The sequence below is a fragment of the Copidosoma floridanum genome, unplaced genomic scaffold (genome assembly GCF_036245765.1).
Source record: "Copidosoma floridanum isolate Cflo_tuat_1 unplaced genomic scaffold, Cflo_Japanese_pri ptg000008l, whole genome shotgun sequence".
NCBI classification, from domain to species: Eukaryota; Metazoa; Arthropoda; class Insecta; order Hymenoptera; family Encyrtidae; genus Copidosoma; species Copidosoma floridanum.
Window position 1 is genome coordinate 9,063,360 of NW_028321885.1, and position 27,142 is coordinate 9,090,501.

Below are 27,142 nucleotides of genomic sequence, written 5' to 3' on the forward strand. Positions count from 1 at the left end.
CGAAAATTCAATCTAATAAAAATAGGTAAAAACTGATAGTATGGAAATGTGCTAACAAATTACACAGCCAAAATAGTTATTACGTTCGAATAAGAAATAATAAGGTGGAACTAAGGAGGGGTGAGAACTGGCTGTTTAGAAAGTGTGAGAAGGCTCGGAGGTTTTCTTAAAAAGTGTTAGGAGAGCTGGGAGTGGGGGTGCTGAACGTAATTAAATTAAAAATTACATGATAACTGATATAATTTTACTTCATTGAGAGATACTGCTGATAGAAGGCTGAAGAGAGTTCTCTTGAATTGTAAGGGAGGCTTATTAAGTTATCTGGTTATTGGATTATAAATTTACGAGGGGGATGGGGAGGGGAAGCTACACAAAAATTAAACCCAATAATATATATATAGTTATCTATTTTACTACATTTGTTACGGGGGCTTATATTCGCTTTTAGTCTCGCGGGTCTGGTCCTCTCGCTCTTGTGTCTCTAGCTAATCTCCCTAACACTCTGTCCCATGTTTTGCTCTTCCTTTTCTATCGCTTTTCTTCTCTATTTGCCTACGTTTTACGGTCTAGACCAGACGGGACGCACGGATGCATAGCTATATGATATTGTATGAAACACGTCTAAGGCCGCGAGGTCGATGTTCTCGGCAGCGATTTACTTCCTGACTTGTACGTTTATAGTAGGATAATGTTTGTGTAGTACATAATTTTCAGTTACAGAAAAGGGGGTGGTTTCAAGCGTCATATCCCCGTTTTTCCTGATTTATTTTCACTGTACCTTATGTGTGTACATGTTTGTTCATGTTCACAGGTTTCTCTCATCCAATGTTAAGTTTTAAAATTTTCTTTGCTACTTGTGTTACATAATACCTTATAATGTATTTTTCTCATTGTCTTTCTTCTACACATACACGCGCGCACGCGTACGACGTTCTACAGTGGATCGTGAAACAAACCTAACGATTTTTCAGCTGCCCCACGCGTAACTTTTCCAGTCCGATAGCTGTCCTTTTATTCGTGTCTTCACTGTTTCATGTCTGTCAGATTTGTATCTGTTTTTATTATATCGTTAGGTCCATGCTGCTAATTCTCCGGTTATTGTAGCTCATCTATTTTTATTATTGTCCTTAATGATTCTAGCATCTTAAACCTTTCTACTCCTTCTATTCGTTGCGTTATTGCTTTTAAGTTCAAGTTTGGATTTTTTAATTTTACCACTTAATAATTTCGTTTTTCTTGCCTCAGTTCTGATGTAGTTTCGTATGTTGGGGCCGTGCAATCTCTCGCCAGGTTCATTACACCTGAGTCTGTCATTTTTGTGTTTTGTGTTTGATACGTTCGCACTGTACGTGTACTTTTGCTTCTCCTATTGCACTTAATGCATGCTGGTTTTTTGCGTGTAGGCGTATCTAATACATGCCCTTGAGTTTAGCTGGTATTAGTGGGCACCTGTCCAGTTTTCTCATTGTGACTCCTAATACAAGCCAAGTTTCGCATGAGTGGTCATCCTTCACTGCTTTTGTTCGTTATATTTGTATGCACACTCGGGTTTTCCCGGAATTCCTGCATCGACTTATTACTTTTCGTGACACTGGTGTAAGTCTTCTCACGCTCATGCTGCACACCACATATTTGTATGTCAGTTCTAAATACACGACTGTCTTTTGCATTTAACTTTTTTTGTTCTTGCAGTGATAATGATTCCAGAAAAGGTTTAATTCTTCTTTTGTTACGTGTGGTAGCTGTATGTAAAATATAATTTTTCCACTGGATACGATTGCTGCTACATTTGCGAACTTCCCAGTCTTTTCTTCCGTTTTCAGGGCTTCGTTTCCGAACAATTTGTCTGATCTAATCAGCTCTGCCATGATTCTTGCTTTCTATATTACTGCTTCAAATTTCGCTATCTTTTTTTGACCAATTATTTGAATTTGCTTATTATTCCTGAGACTTTGTCATATCGACTTATTCATTCTGCAAATGTTTTAATCTTTTATTCTGTTATAACGCCTGCTTTATTTTCCAACGATCTAATATCATAAAGCTCCTGCATATGGTTTCCAAATAATATAATTCTAGTTTGTTCCATTATGTATCGAGTAGTGTCCGTCGTATTAGTCAGGTTTCATTTCATTAGGTCTTGTATTTTTTTTTCTTCTGTCACCTGTCCCTGAAGAGGTTAAATTGTTTCGTGTCTATCGTTAACTATATGGCCCACTGCTCCCCTATACGCCTCTTCTATCCTTTTCTACGCTTTAAAGCCCTTATCAGTGGTCTTCCTCCATTTTGCTTGCTTGCTTGCGATTAAGCATGTATCTAAATCCTCGGTTAGCTGACTCCAGTCAACGTATCATATCACCTTCCATGTTGAAGCGTCTGTCTGGGCCCAGATTCTCTACTATTATCCCAGGATTTGATCTATCGCTCCCAGTTAACTTCTAACTAATGCAACCCAAGCCCTCAAACTCAAATAGGTGTTTTATGTAGGTGGTTTTGTAATTTATGCTTATTCGTTTGCCCCATAGCTTACTGTGAGGTTCTTTCCCTCTTGTATTTAAATTTATTTATTCCTATATAATATAGTGTAATGTCAGCAGCCTCTACTACTCCTATTCATTCACACAAACGGCACCGAAAGGACAAGACACTTGGCGTTTTCTCATCATCTCCAAGAACAAACGATTTCAAAGAAGTCACACAAGCATGCAGTGCACCTAGTATACCTTTTTGCTCTCGACAAAAAATTCCGTGGGAAACCAGACGCTGCAAACACTCCAACTTCTGAAGAAACTCTAAAGTATGACAAAAATCAGATGTTATTTTTTGTCAAATAAAAACAGGCCATACATCTCATCAACCATTGGTGCCTTTCTTACTCAGACACTTTAACAAGCAGCTTTACGCCACTACCACCAAGTACAACTAAACAGCCTATCTTTCCTCCCACTCTCAATAATTATAATAGTACGTTAAAGACATAATTATTTATAAATATTAATAAGCAGCATTACATTTACTTTTGGTAACATTTATTCAAACTTAGGTTAATATGAATGTGAGAAGGAGCATAATTTTAATAGTGGTTATTTTATTTTTTGCTCCAAGAACAATGTTTCTAATATTATTGACGAAGCTCAAGTATTGTTGATTACTACTATACATATATTGTTGCAGCCAATTGTTTGATGAAATCAGTATCATTACTATCATAAGCACTGCATCAGTGCTAATGTTGTTACCTTCACTGATACGACAACTATTGTAACTATAATTATTATTATTATTGTAGTTGTTGTTATTATTATCTTTTTCCTTATATTGTTACTTGTACGATCATTGCTGCCACTATTTTTCATTATAACAACGATAACTATTACCGCAATTTTTTATTTGTAACGACTACTGTTACTACTATAATTATTATAACTATTATTATTATTATTATTATTGTTAGTGTTACTTGCATAGTTATCATTTATACTATTATTATTATTACTATTATTTTTTCTATTGTAACTACCACTGCTACTACTACAACAACTATTATCAGTAGTATCATTGTTATTAGTATTTTCATTACAACCATTATCAATATTTTTGTCTAACTGCTCATATTACTACCATTGCTTTTCTTTATTATTAACAAATCAAGATTGCTCATCTATGAACAACTAGCGATATTTTAGCAATAACGATTTGTTGTAAAAAATACAAGTTGTAAAGAGGGACGGAAGAAAAGATAAGAAACTGTCTCCCCTCTCTTTAGTGCCATGGACTGGGAAGAGGATTTCCTCAAATTTTGCGAACTATCGCGTGCTTGAACTCGAGTGACGGCCCCAAATTGAGCAACGGCGTGCCCTAGACAATACGCTTTCTCATTCAATGATCGCTTTCTCAGATCAGCCCTTGGGCCCTGTGTGTACGTAAGAACGGTAACTTCGAATTGACCAGTGCAAAATCGAGTGTAAGGCCTAGAGCACGCTACGCTAGCCAGCCTCGGTCTCAATAAATAAATCTCACCATTATTGACTCTCTATTTATCAAGATCCTTTGCTTGATTACTTTTGGTTAACTTCCCTAAACTGCTGCTCTCAATAAGCGGCTCTTATCCAACACCATCTTCGACTCTCTCAGTCAAGGTCCTCTGACTTTCATATGTCACTGAATTTATAATTACAAGTCAATTTGCGTTAATATTAATAATTAGTAACCAATAATCAGTAAGTAAAAATTAAAACAAAAAACCAGGTGTGGGTCTTAGGACCCCTGGCAGAAGCAAAACTTCTAACTCAAAATATTATTAAACTCGGTATAACAAAAATTGAAAATATTAGAGTACACTAAATTTCAATAGATCTTTAAGAACCCCATACTAAAATAATGGAAATTTTAATATTATTACGTATTCAAGCAGGCGTGTGCATAGAATACATATAACTTAATATACTACTTCTGTTATTATTCGCGTATTCTAAGTACGGCTATGTTTGCTATAACATACATAATACATGTACGAATTTTTGGTCATGTAATGCAGAAGGAAACAAAAATTTTCACCTTTAAATTTTTTTAGTACTATAGGTGATAAACTATGTAAAAAAATTTTATTTTTTATTTGTCTTTGCATGACATAATACTAACACAAACAAATTCGAAGAACACTTATAAGTGTATTTATACTATAACTATAGTTATACAATAATACAAACCACGGAAGTACTGCCCTATTAAGGAGGCTCATTGTTATAAATCAGCTTACATAATAAGTTAAGTAATTTGATGTATATTTTATGTTCTAATAGATGTTTACATTTTTGTAAAGTTGTCTTTTAATTATTTGTATTTCAAGTAGAATATAATTAAATTGAAATAAGTTTCTCTTTCAAAGGTTAATAAATAAATAAAACGTGTATAAAGTCTGATGCAGTAGGTTTATTTGAAATTGTTTACTAATCTCCACCGAAATTTTATCAAGAGTGAGAGAATTCTTCATACCGAGTTCATCATTAAAAGTGGGAGGAGAATGGGATAAAGGATGCTCTTCATACTATCACGGAAGATATACTAGGATCGGAAAAAGTTATAAAATGGGAGATATATGAGAATAGTTCCTTATTATTGCACATATTCCGACCAAGAATTAGTTATCACCTGTAGAAGTATGAAATAATAAATAATTGAAGGGGTTGACAGGTGAAGCGCGCAGGAGGGTGGTACCCTTTTAGTATACACAAATAGTAGAAATTTATTATATGTGCATGCAAACATCCCTTATACGTATAATATTTATGACAATATCAAGAATGATATATTTGAAAAACATCATATAAACATGCTTGGAAAAGTGGTGACTGACATTTTACGTACATATGCAGTTGTCAAAATCAATAATCTTAGGTGGTAATTCTGTGGCCGTTTTATAAAATTTTATGATCAATTAACAGAGTGTTCTTATGAATTCTGTTAAAATTATATGAAATTACAAAATTATTTAAATCGAAAGAAAATGGTAAACAAACAAATTTTTTTGAAAAACAATATAAACGTGAATAATCCTTTAGTAAATATCGTTATTTTAAGATCTTATAAACAAGTAATGCATATTAAACATTAAAATTTTAGCAGCGGTGGTCACGACAAAACTGAAGAAAATATTTTTACACATTTTCCAATAACCTATTTAAATTACGTTAAAAAAGGTCAACCACTTAACAGAATGAGTTTGAATAATAATGACATTATGTTTATTTTCAAATTTATGTATTTCAGAAAGGTATTGTTATGGCACAGTTTTAAAAATAACAAAGCGACGTAAATATAACATTGGAGCTAAAATCGGTATTTTACGGATATTATTGAGTCACGAGATCAAAGTTCCTATAAATTAAATTTATATTTATAAAAGTGTTTGTGTTCTTATAGACACTTACAGATTTCTTCATCTACATGTAAGAATTTTGATTGTATTTATACTTGAAATAAATGGAAAATTTGTTGACTTTGACATCATGTTACTAAGCTAATTTATGTTTACGATAGTATTACACTGCAAATAAGATTCGATAGTGTTACAATTACGTGTTTCTACAATTTTTGAGTTAACTTCAGAAAGAGTACTACTTTTCTTACAAAGTTTCCTTCAAACAAGAACTTCGTTGATTTTCGATAGAACCACCTACATGACATGCAATACCACATTATACTTATTTGTAATGTATCATTTAATGCTTATAAAAATAAACAGTATGTTTAAGTATCCGCAATAGAAATATTTTAATAAATTAGTCAAACAGTTTTGTTTTAAATACAATGCATTGTACTGTTATCGTGATGCTGTGGGGAAGAATAGAGAGAGAGAAACTGTGAAGGAGGTGTGGGAATGCGAAAGTAACCTAAGCTTCACCTAAGGGCAGAGCTCGTAGATTCGTTCTACAAACTAATGGACTTAATAGTCCAATTTCCACACAAGAATACTTGAGGTTATAATGGTAACTAGGCTGCTGCTTTAACGTCAGAATCTAAATTGACAGTCCTTTCTTTCTTGATCCCATTTGTTTTCCTTTTCAGATGACTCTACAGTGCCATGGTTTAATCGAGCTTTTCCGGCACATATTAGTCATCAAACTTAGTTTTTCATTTGCTAGAAATGCACTCTTTTAACACGCAGCTTTATTACTAAATTAAGTATTACATTCGCTTCAAAGATGCAACTAAACTCACTCTCAAACCTTTACAGTTACTTAAGAGCATTTGATAAAAGAGAAAAAGGAATTTGGTATGTGCAAAGAGTTTTCATACTTTTGCTTTTTTTGCAATAATTATACATTAGATGGTGGTTAAAATCACTGGATTCTACTTCAGGTACGAGTTGCTATTAAAATTTTATACAATACTTTATGTGGATTATACGCAGTAATGAATGTTGAAATTGTTGATTGTTAACATTCTTTGGTGTATCAATGCGAATGCATGTTGTAATATCAGGCCTTTATAAGACTATTTAAAGGTTTCACTCATAGTTCAAGTTTCGTGACGGTAGCTCTTTTTTAAAGAAGTACATTACATGACTTACGAACGCAGAAGCAGGCAAACAACTTGATGTTTAGAAATTTCTGAGCTTGGGTTGTGGCGGTGTAATTAAGAGGCAGTTTAGCCTGTAAACCAAAGTGCTTGGCGGGTAGGTTGGACTGAATGGACTAGCCAGGCAGCATTGCTGTTAATAGACTGAACGGATTGAGGCCTCTGCATGTTTCTAAAAGGATGGCAAAACTTGTTGACTCTCTGTTTCTTAAAAAAAAGATATTGCATTTCAACAGTAGTTGGGCCAAAAAGATTTCAATCGTTTTCATTTTATTCGGAGGCGCGTTTCAAGATGCAAGAACCAGCTGTGTAACCAGTGCTCACGAGTTCTGAAGTTGGCTGATCCATTTTAGGTACATTTCCTTTTTGTGCTTCATGTTGACTTCTGTAGGTTGGGTGTGTCAAACGCCATACCATTAGATGTTTCTCCCCACCTAGAAGTAATGTGGTTGGTCGCAGGTGAGGTGTATGTCAGTCGGTGGTGCTGGTGTGAGTCGGTATTGGCCCCCTCCAGAAACCTTGCAGAAGAGGTACACTCTCACTCTGCCGCAAGAGTCACGCGCCTCAGTCCACTTCACCACACATGAATTTTAACATAAACACACTGTACACTTGGAAGTAGCAGTAAATAAACAAGTCAATTATTGAGAATTTTTTCTATGATAAAAATAAATGTGACTTTTTAAATTTAAATTGCAATCAACATAAATCAAAGCAATAATTTTACCATTTTTATTTATTTAACCATACAGCTACAAAAATAAATAAGCACATAACAAAAAAAATTTTCTACGTTATTATGAAAACAGCTATAAATTTTACATGAAATACAAAAAGTATAGGAGACATGTTAAACTAAATCATTTCGAAAGTAACAAAAATTTAAAAACACCATATTAATTACAAGTTACCTTAAACTTTAATCTCTGGATCGACTACTATCCACGTTTATATATTTTATAGTTAAGTAGTTATATTAACGTTGAACATTGTTAATTAATCAATTAAATGTGAAAACCACTATATTGTAAGCGAATAAGTCGTTCATACATTGTCTAATACTATAAGAATAGTGCTCCTTTCATATCACCTGATTTGTGTATGAAGTCTGATCTGTAATACGTTCTGTTTCGAAATTCGTAAGTTGCTCATATTAACGTTAATTTAAATGAAAGCAAAGTGTGTATGACAATTACTTTCTAAAGTTAAGGGCAGTTAAGAATTGGTCAAGCATGACCTTTCTGTGCTTTGAATAATTTAAATGAAAGGCATGTAGTTTGTAAAATCAACTTTTTATCCTAATTTGTAGATAAAGTAGTCAAGCGTAATATTGTGTCTATTATTTATTTTTAGAACGAAGTTCTTTATGTCACGTACTGGGGGGGCTGGAATTTTAAAACCGACAAATTTGATGAAACGGAAGTGGCTTACCGGAAGTCTCTTGCTCCTAAGTGTCCCCCCATACCCCGTCGCCCTCACCATCAGTTCCCTACACACTTCCCCTCACCCCACCATATATCTTCCGACCCTGCCGCCCTACTCTCCTGCACACCTTTGCCCACTATTCCCCTTCACACTCCCAAGCGAATAATTTTTGAACAATTTAATCTTCTTTTCCCACAACCATTTTTCACTTTGAATTTTTTTTTTTACGATTCTTCAAAAAAAAAAAAAAAAAAAAAAAAAAAAAAAAAAAAAAAAAAAAAAAAACACTTTCCAATAAGGAGATTAGAACCCGCCACCACATGAATACGAGTCGAGTACCTTACCCACTCTGCTACGAGCGCTGCCGACTGTGAAAAATTGGTTACTTGTACTTATACTGTGGTTCGTAACTTATTTTTCATTTTTATATGCATTCACTGATAGTACATTCAACTAATGATAAATTATTTATTTAATTATTTTTTTAAATGACGTTTCTTATGTCACATGCTTGGGGGGGCTGAAATTTTAAAAACGACAGATTTCCACAAAACGGAAGTCGCTTACAAGAAGTCTCTTCCGTCTAAAAAAAATTTTTTTCTAAATAATAAATTTAAAAAAACAAAAAATTTAATTAGCATGAATATGGGTATGTAGATTAAATCGAATAAGGCGCGTTATTCCGCATTAAATATTAGTATTTTATGCACTTGATGCATAAAATACCGACCAACTTTTTTTTAACCTGATGTTTTATTAGCATTAACATAATGCTTATAATTACTGTTATAAATGAATTATTAAAATCAACATGTACAATAGAGTTGCAGAACGTACCAATGGTTTTTAAGGGAGCTTATTTCGAATTCAACAGAAAAATTATGTTACAATGTGACATATTTATATAAATATAGTAGTTTATTAAACCAATAATATGGAAAATAACTAAAAAATAAAATCAAAAAAAGGAAATGAAATCAGAAAAAAAATTAAAAAATGAGATGAAAAAAAGGAATAAAAAAGGAAATGAAATAAAAATACAGGAAATACAATTTTAAGAAATGAGTAAAACAAAATGCATTAGAAAGAAATATAAAAGAAAAAATAATAATGAAATGAAGTATGAAAAAAACAATAAAATAAAATTAAAAAAGACATGAAGAAATACAATGTAATGAAAAAAAAGATAAATGAATAAAAAAGGAAACGAATAAAAGAAAATTAAATAGAAAAACAATATAAAATAAAATAAAATAAAGAAAATACAAAAGAATGAAAAAAAAGTAATGAAATGAAATATGAAATAATAATGAAATGGAATATGAAAAAAAATAAAACAAGAAATGAAAAAAAAAAAAAAAAACTAAAAGAAACAAACCAGGGGGTATAAATGGGTCATGGGACCCACTGTAAGAACGAAGTTCTTTAAACATGAGATGAGTACAAAGACACACAATTTCTCCGGTAACAAGGGGGTCACGAGACCCATAGGAAGAACGAAACTTCATAAAAATAAGTACTGCATTCATGTAGTTCACTAAAACAAAAACTTGAAAAACGAATTTAAAAAAATAAGAAAATTTAGTTTAGTACTCACGATAGTTGAACTTCGTGAGTACGTCATGCTTAAATGAAGTATAATACTCAACTATCGTGAGTACTAAACTAAATTTTCTTAATTTTTTTTTAATTTGTTTTTCAAGTTTTTGTTTTAGTGAACTACACGAATGCAGTACTTATTTTTATGAAGCTTCGTTCATCCTATGGATCTCGCGACCCCCTTGTTACCTAAGAAATTGTGTGTCTCTATACTCATCTCATGTTTAAAGAACTTCGTTCTTACCGTGGGTCCCATGCCCGATTTCTACCCCCTGGTTTGTTTCTTTTAATTTTTTTTTCAAATTACTTTACAGTGTGACCAATTCATAAATACTTTATATTTCAAGTTTTAAGTATATATGGTAAGTTACCTAGTACTGGTATATAAATACTATAAGTAAAATTAATTTGTACACTACTTTTTAGTAGGTACCAATGCTTGCAATAGACCTATATATGATTCGAAATCTGAATCATAGAGATTTTCTAGTGCATGGGATTGTTTTAAAATCTAAGTTCATTTCACGACTTTTTTAAATATTAGTACATAATATATAGTCAGAGAATGACATTGATCATTTAATTTTTTTTGTTTATGGTTTGGCATTACTTTTTTCGACAAAAATAATTTTTTTTTCTAGTATAACAATGTTCCATAAGTCACAACAAAAAATTTCGTGGATTGTCTCATTTCATGATAGACTTTCTTAAGATAAAAATTTTTGTTTCCATTTATCGTGTTGATAAAAATTATTATCTATTATGATGTATCTAAAAAAAATATTACCAGGAAATAAATTTTATATGATTTTACGATTATTATTCTACTTGTATACATAGAATTAATTACAATTTAACTTTATAATTTTATGAGAAAGTTTCATTTACATCTCAAATTTTAACAAGGTAATTTGCGATAAAATACATTCTTTGTTTAATACATTCGGTGGTAAGTTACAAAATGATTATACACAATTTTTATATTAGTTCAGTTACTCAAAAATTGAATTCCAAACAATATTCTTAATTTTCAACTTATTTTCTGATTAATTCTGAAAAAAAAATTTGTTTAGATCTTTACTTAATAATACGACATACAGCTGTACATAAGATAATAATAATTTTTTAAGGTACGATCCTAAGGATTCTAAATTTTGACTTTTAAATAGTCACAGAAGCAGCTAACATAAATAAAAATTGTTTTCTGTACCACGCAAAAAGAAGTAATGAAGAATTCGCTGTATTTAGTATTATTAGCGTGGTACGTACTTTCTATGCATTTTCTCCAACGATTATTTTAGCTTCAGTATAACTAATAATTTTGGAACTTTTAATCTTACACCATTGCAAAGTTTTGCTGATACATTTAAACTTTGTATTCATAAAATAATAGCATTTATACTCACGAATTTAAGTGGCGGAAGATTTCCTTGAATACTATTCAAATATTCTGTTGAAAAATTGATATAAGTATTATTTTCTGTTTTATTTACTCCTTGGTGAGTTGCTTAATGAATGCTGTAGTAAGTTACTGATTTTCCTACTATATTACTCGAATATTTTTTATTCTAAATATATGTGTATTTATTATAAAAAGTAATTTAAATTATACTTAGTAAAGAATTAACAATGTCATTAAAATTTTTAGAACAAACATGTATACATGGATCACTCTACAAAAAATCGGCAAATTTTAACGGCCAGAATGCATGAACACTTAAAATGGCTTGTACTTTGTTAAAATATTATTTTCGCATTGTCCGTGATCGAAATAACTTGAAACTTTTTGGGGCCTGCTGGATTTGGACGAAAAAACTTTTAACAACAACTTTTTTATTCTATTTAAAAAAAAGGGAGCTTTATGGGCTTTTATGAAATCTTATTATAATTAAGGTAAATGCGCTGTCAATAATAATTTACATTTATGTCATGTATTTACTATTAATATTTGCAACAGCCAGTTTCCAATTCCATAATCAAACATTACACGAACATACAATGGGTTTTGAATCGTTACGGGATATCTCTACAGGCTCTTGTGAACTCGTTGCAAAATCAAGATTGTGACGTACCAAATGAAAGCTAAACTTCGTCCTTGTACTTATATTATGTACGAAACAGCTATAATTTAACCTACTATCTCCCGAGTCAACAATCGAATGCTTCAAAAAGATACACGACATTTTTTAGTATTACGGGCTTTTTTCAAGGAGCGTTACAGGGTCTTACAAATCCGTCGATAAATCGAGATTGTAACGCACCGAATAAACGTTTAATTTTATTAGTGCATTTATATCATATGCAAAACAAAACAGCTATGATTCAATTCGCCACCTTATAAGTCGATAATCGAACGCTTTAAAAAGATACACAACATTTCTTAGCATTACGGGCTCTTGGTTTTTATCCTAGGCAGATCTTGGGCTTATCGTGACAGAAAAATCGGGAAAAAACTACTGCACTATCCTCAACTTCCGTAGAATAGAAAACATCCTAATTATAACGCCGTAATTCAATTGCGTACATTTGTGAAGAAATCTTACTTTAAAATGTTAAATTTGTCTGGGGGACCAAAATCTGACAAATTTAACAGCATCCTAGTCTTAAGTACATTTTTTTCTAGTTCTCTAAAAAACGTTAAAATGTTGTTTGCGTTAGTAACTTCAAGATTCCATACCGCAGAATACTTGAAAAATCTGTATTTTAATTTCAGGCGTCGTAAAAACTATAAATTTAGAGTGAAACACGGGCTCGCGAAGCTAATTTCGCCTATTTTTGGCATCTTAAACTAAAACAATGCTTTTTTAGGATCTGAATTTTGTTGTTCCTTCAGCAGTTAACATGTTATTAATATTTTAAAAACTTTTTTAGATTAATATTTGCTTATACGACGTTGTAATCAAACCAGGCTTGAAATATACCGATCATGGTAAAATGACCCAATCACATATATACATATTTTATTCTATTTCCATGTGCAAGGAATTTTAAAAGCCATAATTTTACCTTCTATACCTAGCAACAATGGAGAAAGTTTTATACATATTAAACACATAATTTTTTTAAGAAAAAGTCTTCAAAAAACTATTGTTCCTTAAACAATAGTAGTTTTGCTATTGTTTTACACAACTGGATGAATTTGACGAAAGTCTCCACTTAAAATGATCAGTAATTTTTCGGAAGATGTCTTACTATCAGACAAGCCTCTAGAAGCTCTTAAAGATTTATCAACCATTTCTACTGTTTTTTTTGTATCATAAATGCTTTGTCATAAATAATTACTCTTTTTTTATCTAAATCAAACTGTAAGAAAACATTTTCTACAGTATTTGAGTCTAATGAAACTCTGACAGTCCTGTGAGTGGTAATTCCTATCAGACGAAGAAAAGAAGCAATATTTACCCAAGCTGAGTTGAGAATTTTTTTTTTTTTTCTTTTTAATCTATATTCAGTAGTAAATAAATGTTCTTTTAAAAAAAAAATTCTTTAGATCTACCAGTACCATGGACAAAAAAGTTTTCGTTTTCGAAGTTTATTATCTGTTAAATAATTAGATTTTGATCATAGCTTAATCGTTAGAACATTTCGTCAAATTTATTTTTCCATTGTCTTTACCATCAAATTTTTTTTATCGATGCTGTTGGTTCTGGTAAACTAAAATATTAACAAGACATGTTTTTAGAACTGAAAATTTCGTGTGGATGTAAAACAGCTTTATGGACACTATTCTTACAATCTTTCATAAAAATATTTTGTATTTGTTCTAAATAACATGGCTCATAAAAATTTTTCAGACATAATAAACCATACAACAAAATTTCTTAAGTTGATAAGGTGGCATAAGCTTACGTACTTCTTTAAAAATAATATCAGTTTGAGAATCATGTTTTACAAATCCCATAGAAATTGCCGTTTCTTCATAAGCTTTGTAATTAATATTTTTAACAGTTCTTAAATGTATAAGAGATATTTTTCCTGCTATTTTATTTAATACTAATTTTTAAAAATCTTTCGTGATATGTTGCAGACGATGTATAGACCCATGAAGGCATAAATGTATGTATACATCTGTCATTCTAGGTATTTACATTTTGATTCTTAGTATTTTCTAATTTAACCATCGTAAAACTTAAAGCTACCGAGGAACTGTAAATTCACTCACACATATCTAACTGTAGAGTCACATAACTACTTTATCGGGCTCAGGTGAAAGACAGCTCTAAAAATTAAGAATGAGTAACTTATCGCAACTTACGGTGCAAGTGAATGTACAGCTCCTCGGTAGCTCAAGTGGTAGAGCAACTGTCTAGTAAACAGGAGGTTGTGTGTTCGATCCGCACCCGGGGAGAATATTTTTCTCATTCTTATTGATTGTATGAATTTCTAATTTACCGACAAGAATTAAAGTCACATAACTACTTTATCGAGCTTAGGTAAATGACAGCTCTAAAAATCAAGAATGAAAAACTTATCTTAAATTACGGTGCAAGTAAATGTACAGCTCCTCGGTAGCTCAAGTGGTAGAGCAACTGTCTAGTTAACAGGAGGTTGTGTGTTCGATCCGCACCCGGGGAGAATATTTTTCTCATTCTTATTTATTTCTTAAGAAAATTTTCTTGAAAAAGAAACTATGTGGTTTAGTATTATGAGTCTTTAGAATATTGGATATTGACAAAAAAAGGCATGTAAGGAGGATAAAGAATGCTTGTATTCAAAGGGCGGTTATCTATGCATATGCACCTCTTGATACAATGATTTAGATGTATGAAAATTCGCTTGTATACTATTGGTCGTACGAATGTCTAATTTACTGACAAGCATTAGAGTAAGAAATTTTTTGCTTAAGGAATACCTTAACTTCTGTTATTATAAGTTTCTACTAATTAGTTTTAATCATTGAGGTGAATTCTTATAAATAATATAAATTATCACTTATTGGCACACTAAAATAAAAAAGGTAAAAAATACGCCCTATAGCTAAAGCTATAAGACCCATAAATTACATTTTGTGATTACGTAAGCACTTAAAACAGCACTTGCAATAAACCTGAGACTAATAGTGAAAGCAGGTCTTACTACTGAAAGTCTGTTTTAGTTAAAGCTCTACTAGTTAATAAAAAATACACAAAAAAATTCTCATCTAGTAGTAAACATACAACTTTGTTTGTTTGAAAAACAGTAGAACATATTTTTTTATAATCCATTAATTAGTTACTCACGTGGTATGTACAACAACATTACTGCAATAAGAAAATAATAATAGCTGAAAGTAAAGTTCCACATATTTGGTAGTACATAACTCCATACTTCATAGCTTTTTCTAGCGAACTCTGTAGCAGCATAAAGACACAACAGCTCTCCCGTGATGCCAATCGGATATAAAATAATGAATGTTGAGTACCTAAAAATACACACACTTTAATTTGAAATAGTTAACTTTCTAAATTTTCTTGATGATTAATATTTTATTTTTCATTAAACTTCTTTATTTCATGTTAAATGGTATTAACTTAAGTGAAAGTCCAGCAAAACTACTGGTAACTGCAACTTCTGTTTTGTATAAAGCTATTTATCAAAATATGCTGTACATAAAAAAATTTAACTCCCAAGAAATTTAGTTTCTGAGATAAGTGCTTCCACAGGCATAATGACAGACTCTGCAAAAAATATCTTGGTTTTTAAAGGAGAAATGCCTAAAAAATATGTGTTTAAGTTTTTTAAAAAATTGTAAAAAAAGTCATTTAGTTCAAAACTTTTTTTTTAGTCACATTGACTCAAATCGTCGTTTTTCACGTTCTATTCATTTTTTTATGGTCCTATTATTAAAATATATTAAAAAAGTTTCATAAGCAAACTTAAAAGGTAACCTTTCAGAAAAATTATTTGATATCAGTTTAAAGTAAACGTAACATAAAAATTTTTTTTTCAATTTTTAAACTGCTAATTCAGCTATTTTCTTTAAGAGGTTTGTATAATTCTATTATTGCATCTTATAAAATGTATGAAACCACAACCTCAACGTATTTTTTGGTGCAACATAACAAAAAAATCGTAAATCCGTTATTTTAAATGTTTCTCGTTAATTTTTGCATGTGATCAGAAAGATAATAACAATACTTAATTAATTGTAGAAATAAACGTTAAAATGGTGTATTCGACTTGGTGTTACGTTGGCGTGATAAATTAAATGAGTTTAAGCTTGCGCTTCATAACCCAAGACTTACACTTAGCGCGTAGGTGAGACGAACGGCTAGGGAATAATTGGGATTACGCGGTAGTATACACGAGAAGGGGTAGGAACGCTAGTGACCGAACGGAATCAACTTTTAACGGCTTGGGGCGACTGTTGTGCTGTATCGCGATGCACTTACTCGCAATGTGTTTACTTGGACCAGTGCACTGTAGGTGTCACGTTTCACGATCTAAGAGCTACCGATACCATCAGGAGTAAAGGTAGCTGTTTAAGAGGTAACGTAATGTGAAGTTATAGGTTTCATCCACGAACGGTCTAAGAACCACTAATACCATCACGAGAAGAGTCGATTGCTCTAGATTTTATGTATGAACCAATCGGTTAATTAACTCCGTGATCTAGAGAGTACCAATACCGTCACAAGTAATGGTGTGCATTCTAGATGCCATGCGCACGCCAGAAGAAATAAAGATAGTAAGGTTGGAAGCACTTAATAACTTTTGATCACTTACTTTTATTTTATTTTTGAAAAGAGGATTTTTATACTCGGTAAACAAGCGTGAGGTGTCCAATGTAAAGATTAAACCACACTCGTGGAAGTCCGTATGATAGCAGAAGTAGACTCTAACTACCCAGTCGACCGTTCGAGGGGTGACTCTTACACATCTGTTTTCGAGCCTTTAGGCCCTTTAATTGGAGTAGCGGACTTCAGTCACGCGCCAGCTCAAAACTGATACAGGAAAGCTTGCTGGGGAAAGATCATGGAAAAATAATTGCCAAAAATATAATTGGCAAGAGCTGTTCTACTTCAGCCACTCAGAAATTGGTCTTTTCCCACATCCAGCTTGTTTTCCTCCATGCGTCAAAAGAAGGGGAGGTGATTCACTTACTCCTACCCTTCCTTTCTCTTTCACATCAAAATTTAACAGAATTTCAGTGTAATTTAATATCAACATTAAGATATTATACTATGTATATTTACTAATACTAAACACTCTTAGTTTATTTAGTTAAACTTGTTGCAAAAAGAGCGGTGAAAATCGCCCCATTTTGATTGAATGCTTGGATAAATAAATTGTCGGTGTGTTACGGTGTATCAATTATCATTGATACTTGAACAGTAGTAACGATGGCCATTGCTACAATAACTTATAATTATATTTATAATAATAATACTAAAAAAAAAAAAATAATAATAACAATAATAACAATAATAATAATATTAATACAAATAATAGTTGTAGTAATAAAGACAATGATTACAATAATAGTACTGCACCTGTCACGAGTTAACGTAATTAGGTTTACGGAAAGTTTTGACTGATTATAATCTGCAAACATAATTCAGAATTTTTTGTAGAATTTCAGTCAACTTGCTTTTCGCTGCTAGTCGTTGGAGAAAAAAATAAGCACGCGTGTTTGGGGAATAATAAATTCCATTACTCGCGTTAGAAGCCGGATTACAGATTTTCTCTCGACACATATGAGTCAAGAACAGGGGAAAGGGTTATGACTGTCCTTTTTTCCTTTGCATTTGAAAAAGTAAAAAATTTCAACCAGTTTGCAAATTAGACTATTGCAATGTGTGTATAACGACGAAAAATATAACGTTTTCAAATTTTTATTATTTGTGCATCATAACCCAAAATTTAAAAAATCGCTATCATGGGAATAAGTTTAAAAATTTATATATAGGTTAATGTAACTACAACTACTATTTAAACCTTCTGATTTTATTTTTTTTGCAAGAAATGTTGATCTAACAACCTACAACACTATGTACGTTAATATATAATAATATTCATGATTTTCTTACATTAAAAAATGTTTACAAGAAACATACAGGAAAGATTAGTGTTATTTCCATAATCCATCCATGTAATATTAATCTTCGTTACTATCTTGAGCAATCACACAACAAACATGATAAATATTAAAAAGATTTTTTTAAACTTTAGCTGGTTGTTTGACTTTGTTAAAATTTGTTAACTGTATCTAAATAAAAATAGTAACTAGTTTTAATGCGTTTGCAATCATATTTATGTACTGACCCTGCGCTAGTATAATTGTATTTCATGCCAAATTTTGAATGAAAAATTTAATTTTAATTTTTTAATTATTAATAGAATGCCAAGTAAAAAAGTTACAAGTGAATGCCTGAATAAATATCAATGTAAAAAAATGATTTAAAAACAAACTTTGTAACATCAACATCAAATTCTGTAATATTTAAAACTACAGAAATTTGGATATTTTCAAGTTTTTTAATCTTATTTGCGATAGTCCTTGGATTAAAAAAGGAAAATTACTATCTTTCACTACCTATAAGAATGGTAGTATTAGTGTTTCCTCTGTTTCTGATTCGGTGCCTGAAGTTTCACGAACTGACCTGATTACATAGGGGAGAGACTCGAAAAAAATGAAGATTTTTAAACTTACATTAATGATAACTGAAGAAAGAATTAAAAAAAGGAAAAACAAGAAGAGAAAATTTCAATACATGCATAAGAGAATATTGATTTAAGTCGGAGTTACGTAGGATATCAGTGACATTGATTTTTTATTCATTTTTATTTATTGATAACCATAGTATACAAAGCATACAGGGCCATGGAAACACGTAAATTCCCTTGCAACCCCGCAGAGGTATATGCAAATACCTGCTCGCAGGCTGGTTTACCTTAAGGAGGTACAGGAGTATCATTCAGAGAGGCGTGAAACGGGGAGTCCCCCCTGCCCACGAATCTGGGCCCCCTTCACCGCGCACCTCCTCTTGCACTCTACAAACTTGAAACTGTACGACTGTAACTGCTTATATTTTTGAAAAATTCCTGGCAAGGCTTGATTTTTTTTGTCGAGCATCTTCCTTCTATACCAAGTTATCTATGAAAATGCTTTTTTTTTATTCCAACACATTGAGAATATCCCTTAATTTCAATAAAAAGCAAACCTAACGTTGTTCTCTCATAAGAGACTGTGTTAAACTGTCAATATTTCATAATTTTTTTCTTGAAAATTTCTACTGGTGAAAAATCTGAAAAAATGTATGTACACTTCTAACATGCTCAAATATAACATACATTTTTCTGCGGGTTTCTTCATTTTTAACTTCTCTCCCAAATCCTCTTAACTTTAATTACAATCTGTAAAAAAAAAAAATATTAAAAATCTTATAACCTAATTACTCTAAACAAAAGTCCCAGGTTAGCTGACATCTAAACAGCAAAATAATATACTGCTCTTTGAAAAAGTACGCAAAAAATTTGATATGTTATTAGTGATAACATTTCTGTCTAAGATAAAATGAAGATATTAATAAAAGCTTATTAGTGCATATCTATTTTTTTTTCTGTCAAGATATTGTTTGTTTGGAATTCAATTAGATCTTGTAGTTTAAGATTATTTATTAACTCTTTAAATAATTTTATAGCTTATATGTAACTATTCTTATAACTAAAAATTGTTGATATTTTTGGTAATTGTGTTAGTTTATTTCTAGTAATACTATTCGAAGACTTATACTGTTTTTGTGATTCACTATAATAGAATCCGAAACATTTAAATTTAAAGAGTTGTTTTACAGATAAGGTTTTGTCTGTTAAATGTATATATTATTAACAATTTTTACAAGTTTGTTTTTTATTTTCTGTAGAACATTAATATGGGTAATATATGCACCACCTCAAGCACTTATACCATAGCTTATTATGTTGTAAAAAAAGGCATAATATATTATTGAGAGAGTGTTGCAATTCACTCATTTAGAGATTTTGTGTGATACAAATACTAAATACTTAGTTTTTTTATGATGTTTTCAATGTATTTGTTCAATTTCAAATTAAAATCAAAGATCAACCCCAAATACACAATATACTTAAAAATTTCAAGCTTTTCATCCGTTATTGTAATAATAAATTCCCGTGGTACGCTATCACAAAAGTTTCCAAATGTCATAAATACTGCTTTTTATATATTATTTGAAAGTTCATTTGGAGCCAGCCATCCGGCTGTCTGTGCCAAATGTTTGTTCATATTACTTTCGTCTTGACTTCAAGAGTATCTAACAGAAATAATTGCAATATCGTTAGCATAAGACGTAATACAACCATTAAGCATAGCTGTTGAAAGATCATTAACATATATTATACACAATAAAGGACATAATATCGTCTCTTATGGTGCACCAATATTAATTTTTTTTATATCACTTCGATCTTGTCCCATTCTAACACACTAAAATTTGTTGTCAAGATAGCTTTTGATTAAGTCAAACGCATTACGTTTACACCGTAGTTATATAACTTCAGTATTTTTGAGCAAGTATGAAATTTTGCACTCAAAGAACTTATATACGGACACAACAGTGTTGTGATTTCTGTTTGTAAATTTTAAGTATTACAAATTGTAAAAAATTTATCTTGATAATCAAGAACCACTGAACAAAAAACGGAAAGTTGACAATACTTAACGTGTAAATTGTAAAACTTACTTTCGGAAAGGAGTTAAGATTGGAAGAAAAATAACTAGAAGGATGAAGCTGACGAATTTCATTAGAGCTCTTACTTTTTTACTTAGCTTAAAAAAATTGTACGTTTAAAATACTTTAAACATTTCAGAACAATAAAATCAAAACAACGTGATGATAATAGTTCAAAAAAACAAGAATGAAATATAAAGTTAGAATGACACACTTTCTATGGCATTATTTCAAAATTCGATTGATAAAAATGAAGTACATACATACACTTTATGGTCGTTACAACAATCGTTTCAATCATCTTACTACCTGACAGATGAATCTAAACCTGAAGAAATTGAGCCTATGATTATGCCTAGAGTTAATTTTAGTACTATGCGTAGAGTAGTTTTATAAAATGCATATTGCTTTATTTGAGGATGAAGTAACGAAATTGTTGACTTCAAGTTTTTACCAAAAGACGTCTGCTTGTTCCCATCGAAAAGTACTGCTTTCTTGAAAATTCGATAAAACAACAATCTTATAACGATTCAATACTAAAGATGACCGTATATTCTGCCAAAGCTATCATTGAAAACACTGAGTTACAACGTTTTGTCGAAGTGTTATTAAACCAAATTAACGTTTGATTACATAATAAAAGTGGCAACTTATTATCTATGTCAAACGAAAGTCTTTCAGCTCTTACCAGACATTCGTGGAATACCGTTTTCATGCTAGAAAGTTCGTTATCCTTAAAAAGTCCTTGTGATAAGAATATTGTTTTAGCTCTTGTAGTGTTTTTGTTTGAATTGAGGTCAAGCAATTCGAGTTCATTAATAGTTGTAGTTCTAGAGGTAACTAATAAAGTCATAGGAAATTCCGTTTCATCTGTTTTAAAATCTCCGAAACAAGATGTGCTTCCTCAGAGTTTTGTAATTCAAGCTCATGACAGGAATTTCTACCAACAGCAATAATCAAAAACTGCTGAATTATTATACAAGTTTAATAATACGTTATGTATCATTTGCAATGGCACTTACTTAAGACACGAAAAGAGAGCAAACAAAGTTGACCAACGTAAGTCATTTTCCGGAAAAAAAAAATTTTTTCATTGCGCAAGCCTTTTACTATTTGCATTAGAAACAGATTTATTATTGGCGTTGGAGGACCACTCAAAGGAACTCTGAATGACGCTACAATTCTTAAACACGTACTACAAGATTGAACTGCTCTTATAAGTATTTTAAAAGAAAAAGATGCTTTTATATTGAACAGTAACTTTAGAGATGTTAGTTTTTTTTGGAGAAAATATGTTTTCAGATTGTTAGTCATGTAAACAAATAAAAAAATTCTAGAAAAACTTTTAAAAGTTTTGAGAAAAATCTTTTTCGTGCTACAAGATAGAAAAAAAATTTACGCAACTTCCAAAAAAACCTCTAAAAATCAATTATCAAAGTTTTTATATGGATTTTTAAGTTATGTTAACCTTTTACTCATTTTTAAAATATTCTACCAAAAAATAAATTTTTAAACTATGCTCATGAATTTTTTAAAAATATTTTGATAATTGTAATGCGAAAAAAAACTAAAAAGTAAGAAGTGCTTTTTTTGACTAAAGATACACACTTTGAATTTGTTTGTAAAGATGTTTAATATTTTTATTAAGTAAAATCCATTGTTTTGACGTATTGTTCTACGAAAAATGAAGTATTATTTTTAATTGATGCAAAAATCGTTCAAAAATTAAGGATAAGTTATTTAAATAACAATTTTTTAATTTTAAGGTTATCTTTTAGAAATCCAAAAAAATCTGAAAAATTACGTTACAGTAGTAGTCTTTCTATTTTATTAGATGCAATGATAAAATTTGACACGAATCTTGAAGGAAACAGTCAAAACATTGCTTCAAAACATTTTTCTATGTTATGTTTACCTTAAACTGATGTCAAAAAAATTTCCCTAAGTGGTTACCTCTCAAAGTTTACTTGTAAATTAAAAAAAAAAATTAGATTATGGGAGGGTGAAAAATAATCAGAACGTGAAAAAAATAAATTTAGGTCAAGGGGACCAAAACAAAGTTGTGGGCTAAGTGACAAATTTTCTATTTTCTTTTTTTTTAACTTTGATACATACTTTTAAGCAAAACAAACTAAAATGTTCAGTGCATTTCAGCATTAAAAATTCAGGATGCTTTGTAGGTACTAATTATTAGATACGTTAGAACTCACGATACTTCCACTGCTGGAAAAGCCATGTGAATACCTTACGCTTTATACTATATGTGTAGCCCGTCTTTCAAAAGAAGTGTTAGTGGGCAAAAGAAGTACGTTACCTTGATTTGTCCGGTACCGAATGTTTTGACTCTGAATTAGCAGAGTACGCCATGCGACATGTAGGAGTACTAAACTAAAGTATCAAATTATTAGGAGAAAACATTTTTTTACATATGCTTTAAGAAAAAAAGTAAATAACAAAAAACAATGCCACGGAGATCCAATATCTTTATTTAAACTACTGAAGTTTTTGTAAAAATTTCTTTTTCATAGAAAAAGATTAGTCCAAGCTTCAAGATCATCTTTCTTAATGTATGTATATCTTTGTGATGTACGTCAATTGATGTATTTTCATAATTATGTTAAACACAATGTAAGAAAGTAGTTTCAAAACAGTTTTTATTGAATTTTACGTTAGGACATACCATGTGCAGTTTTTTAAGTAACCAAAAAATCACTTATTTTTTAATGAATAAAGTTTTAAAAATTTAAATAATTGTTTTCAAGTTCTCTTATCACTTAAGAAATTCATTACGTGCTAATCAATTTCCTCCAGTTGGCTGTAGATTCGTGATTTTATGTGACAAGTACTGAAATTTCTTGTATGCATACCAGAGATGAGTAGAAAGATTGCTAACGCCAATGCTACGATACAAGACGAATTTTTGTCACTGATAGGGGCCAGCCATCGAACCAGGCACACATTTAGAGGTATACCGAATGTGCGCCTACGAGGAGAGGAGTGGAAATGTCGGCTTTAGCTACACAGCTAAGCGCACAGCCAAAGCAAACGATGACACGAGTTTTTATTGCTTTCGGCTGTAACCAAGTTTATGCAATGTATTCAACTGACTCTTGCTCTTGCTCTTGCTTCAATTTTATCTATAAAACTCTTATTTTTTCCGTACTTTTAATATTTATTTTCAAATCCAGTATTATTTTTATAAAAATTCATCTTCTTTTTCAAGGATAGCAGTTTAGCTATGACCACTAATTCATTATTTTTTCTTATCATAATTATTATGAACTGTAGGGCAAGCTCTAGAGGTTATCAATGAACATATGTGACTAAACAACTGGAACGAATAACATTTACCTTTACAAATCAATATGCAATCAAATAATATAATGATTTTGGAAGACCAAGGGTGCTGCAGCATAAGTTTACGGAGTACAACACATACGTCACAGTTAACTAAAATATGTATTGGACCAAAGTCTGACGCCCAGAGGTAGTCAAAAATTAATACTAGTCACAACTCTTACAGGAATTAAAAAACCTGCTGAAAATCCTAAATATTTGTCATATTCTATTGTGGTTAACAGTTTTGTTGGTATTTAAGAAGGGTCATTTGGTCAATATAATGTACTAGCAGCAACCTAAAACTAATAAATAAAAATGAAAAAAAGTCACAGAAAGATGTCATTTGCAGCAAGATAAAACTTTTTTAAGAAGGTCGACTACCTTAAGCAGTTGACAGTCAGTTTTGAACTGAAATTTGTGCAAAGCTTCAAAAATAGATAAAAAAATTTGTGCAAAGTTTCAATAACTCTGGGTGCTTATAAACTGAGAAATTAATAAAACACAATTTGTGAATTTGACATGCGTTCTTATAGGAGATCGTTAAAAGTAACTCTTACAATAAAAATTGTAACACAATTAACAGTCAGACTTGGAGAAAACTGTAGTCAACAATGAATTAATATCTGCCTTTTTATTATGTCAAATAATCACGTCGATTAGGTCCTTGTAAAAATAGTTATAAATGAATAATCTGGAGTATAAATACAACTCAGTATTATATCACAGTACATGCACACGCATTTCTAACCTAAAAAAGGCACAAAGTCGGACTTCTCTCTCGCAACCCCCTCCAAAAATTGTCAACCTCCTTAACTAGCTAAAAATTAAACTCTAATAAAAAGACGCCGTAATCCAATCTGTTATTTTGTTTAAAATAATTCATTTATAAACTTTCATAAATATTTATAGATAAAATTGGCGTTAAATAGACGGTACGATTTTCAAAGTATCAGAAAAGAATAGTCATTTTTTCGTCTTCATTAAATCTCAATATTACTGAAACTTTCGTTCCAGACTAAAATTATTCTAAAAAAACGATTGGTAAGGTTGCGACAGGTAATTTTTGTGTCAGGAGTGTCTATTTTTTTGTGATCGATTTTCCGATAGTAAATAAATCCTTATTTTGGAGCGAATTGTTCTTATCAACGAGCGCTGTTTATTCTCCATTATTGGTATAAGTTGAGACATATATTGTAAAGACCTTGGCACTAGGAACGTGGCACTTTTTAAATACCAACAATACTTTTCCCAAAATATAATGCAAAAACAACTTTTCAGATTTTTTTGAATCATAACGTCCATAAATTTCTATGGGAGTTGCGGCTGGTTACAACTTTTTTCAGCACCTGCATTTTTCATAATATTAAATAAGTCTCCGGTCAAAGTTTTAATAACGTTAGAATGTACTTATAGTGTGGCAGAATTATTTTTTTAGCTTTGGAAATTCCTTATAATTCCAAAAAATTTTAAACACTAGGTTTTTAGATATTTAATAAGTTACAAGAATTTTTAACACCTGAAAATTTCGGCAAAAGTCCAAAAAATGGTAAAAATTTCCAAAACGTGTCTTTTGCACCTTGAAGAAAAACAAAGAAAAATGAAAAAAAAAGTATTTATAAGAAAAGATGCGAAATTTAAAGGCGAACAAAACAAAAACCATTTAGCCCAAATCAGTAAGGCCATTTTTTTGCAAATAACAAAAAACGACCATTTGTGGCCATTTAAAAAAAATTCAATTACTTGCGTTCTGACTAAAATGAAGAGCTGAAATTTGGACTGAACGTAGATATCGCAGCCCTTAATAAACACACCATATTTCAGCTTGATCAAGTGTAAACTCCTTGCGAATCACAGCCAAAATTCAAAAATGCCTTTTCGTGCAATGTCCCCAAAAAAGTTCTTAGACATCGTAGGAACCTTTAAAGTATCTCATCCTCTTCCTTTTTCTCTAACTCCTTTTGACAATACGTCAAAGTGCCGTTTATTTCATCGTAGAAGTACTTTCAAATTGGATTGCCATAAATGGCCTTTTTGCTCTAAAGTCAGTTGGATCGGAGGTCCGGTGAGCTGCCGCAATGGGCCACGTCCACTTTCCATATGCATGCCAATGAACTTTTGAGTAAGCACGTTCAAAGATGTTTTGATAGTTTGAATATATCATAAACAAATATATTTGAATGAAACTTTTGCACTTAGAGAACTCTAAAATTTTAATTACATGTAGGAGATTGTTACAGTTTTTATTGTTTTTTTCGTAGGTAGTGCTGAATATCTGTACATTAAACGTGAGCTAACTAGTTATTATAATAATAATGATAATAATAATAATAATAATAATAATAATAATAATAATAATAATAATAATGATAGTAATAGTTTACAAAAAGTTATTAATTAAAATAACGTCCAATGGTGCTATTGTCAAATTTTGTATTTATTAAAAAACAAAACGACGTTTTAGCCGTTTGAACAATGTCCCGGCCGTCATCAGGTACAAAAATCTGTGAGTAATAAAAAAATTCTTTATGATAAGTACAAATTTTGGTGAATACAATAAACGTAAATTGAGTAAAGTGTATAATATACGTCTGATCCTTACGAATGGGATGTAAAACCGTAATGTAGTCAGAGTTTTAAGTTTTGTTGCTTTTATACCCTACACATACACAAATGACATAGTATACGCACATAATACAATCAAATAAGAATTGCAAGCAGTTCCTTGTGAGACAAACGTAAAAAGATCATATTTTCCTAATACTATTAATGAAAGGGGCCCTAAAATCATGTACATTAAGTTAGTCGCCTTTCTTAATTGACTTACAGAGAGACTTATAACAATTTTTCAATTTTTCTGTATCTTGTTGTCTATTAATATTATTATTAAAATAATATACAGTTAAAATTTAAAAAAAAAGGCGCCTTTTGTGATTTTGTTCTGTGTCTGAAATTTTTATTTGATCAAAATTGAAGTTGTGTGTAAATTTAATGCTACGTTATGATAGTACAGATGTATTCTTTATTTTCTC

The 27,142-nt window shown here is 30.9% G+C and overlaps 1 protein-coding gene and 1 non-coding gene across 2 annotated transcripts in view; one reads left to right on the forward strand and one right to left on the reverse strand.

The window, feature by feature from the left end:
• Hacd1 (3-hydroxyacyl-CoA dehydratase 1) overlaps window positions 1-27,142 on the reverse strand; it is a 235,166-nt gene that overhangs the window by 36,151 nt on the left and 171,873 nt on the right. Inside the window, exon 4 of the mRNA XM_089589228.1 lies at window positions 15,324-15,505. Coding sequence (XP_089445354.1) covers window positions 15,324-15,505 — 182 coding nt within the window. The remainder of the gene's footprint in view (window positions 1-15,323; window positions 15,506-27,142) is intronic.
• On the forward strand, window positions 14,380-14,452 carry TRNAT-AGU (transfer RNA threonine (anticodon AGU)). The gene has a single exon. It is a non-coding gene; the product is annotated as a tRNA-Thr (tRNA).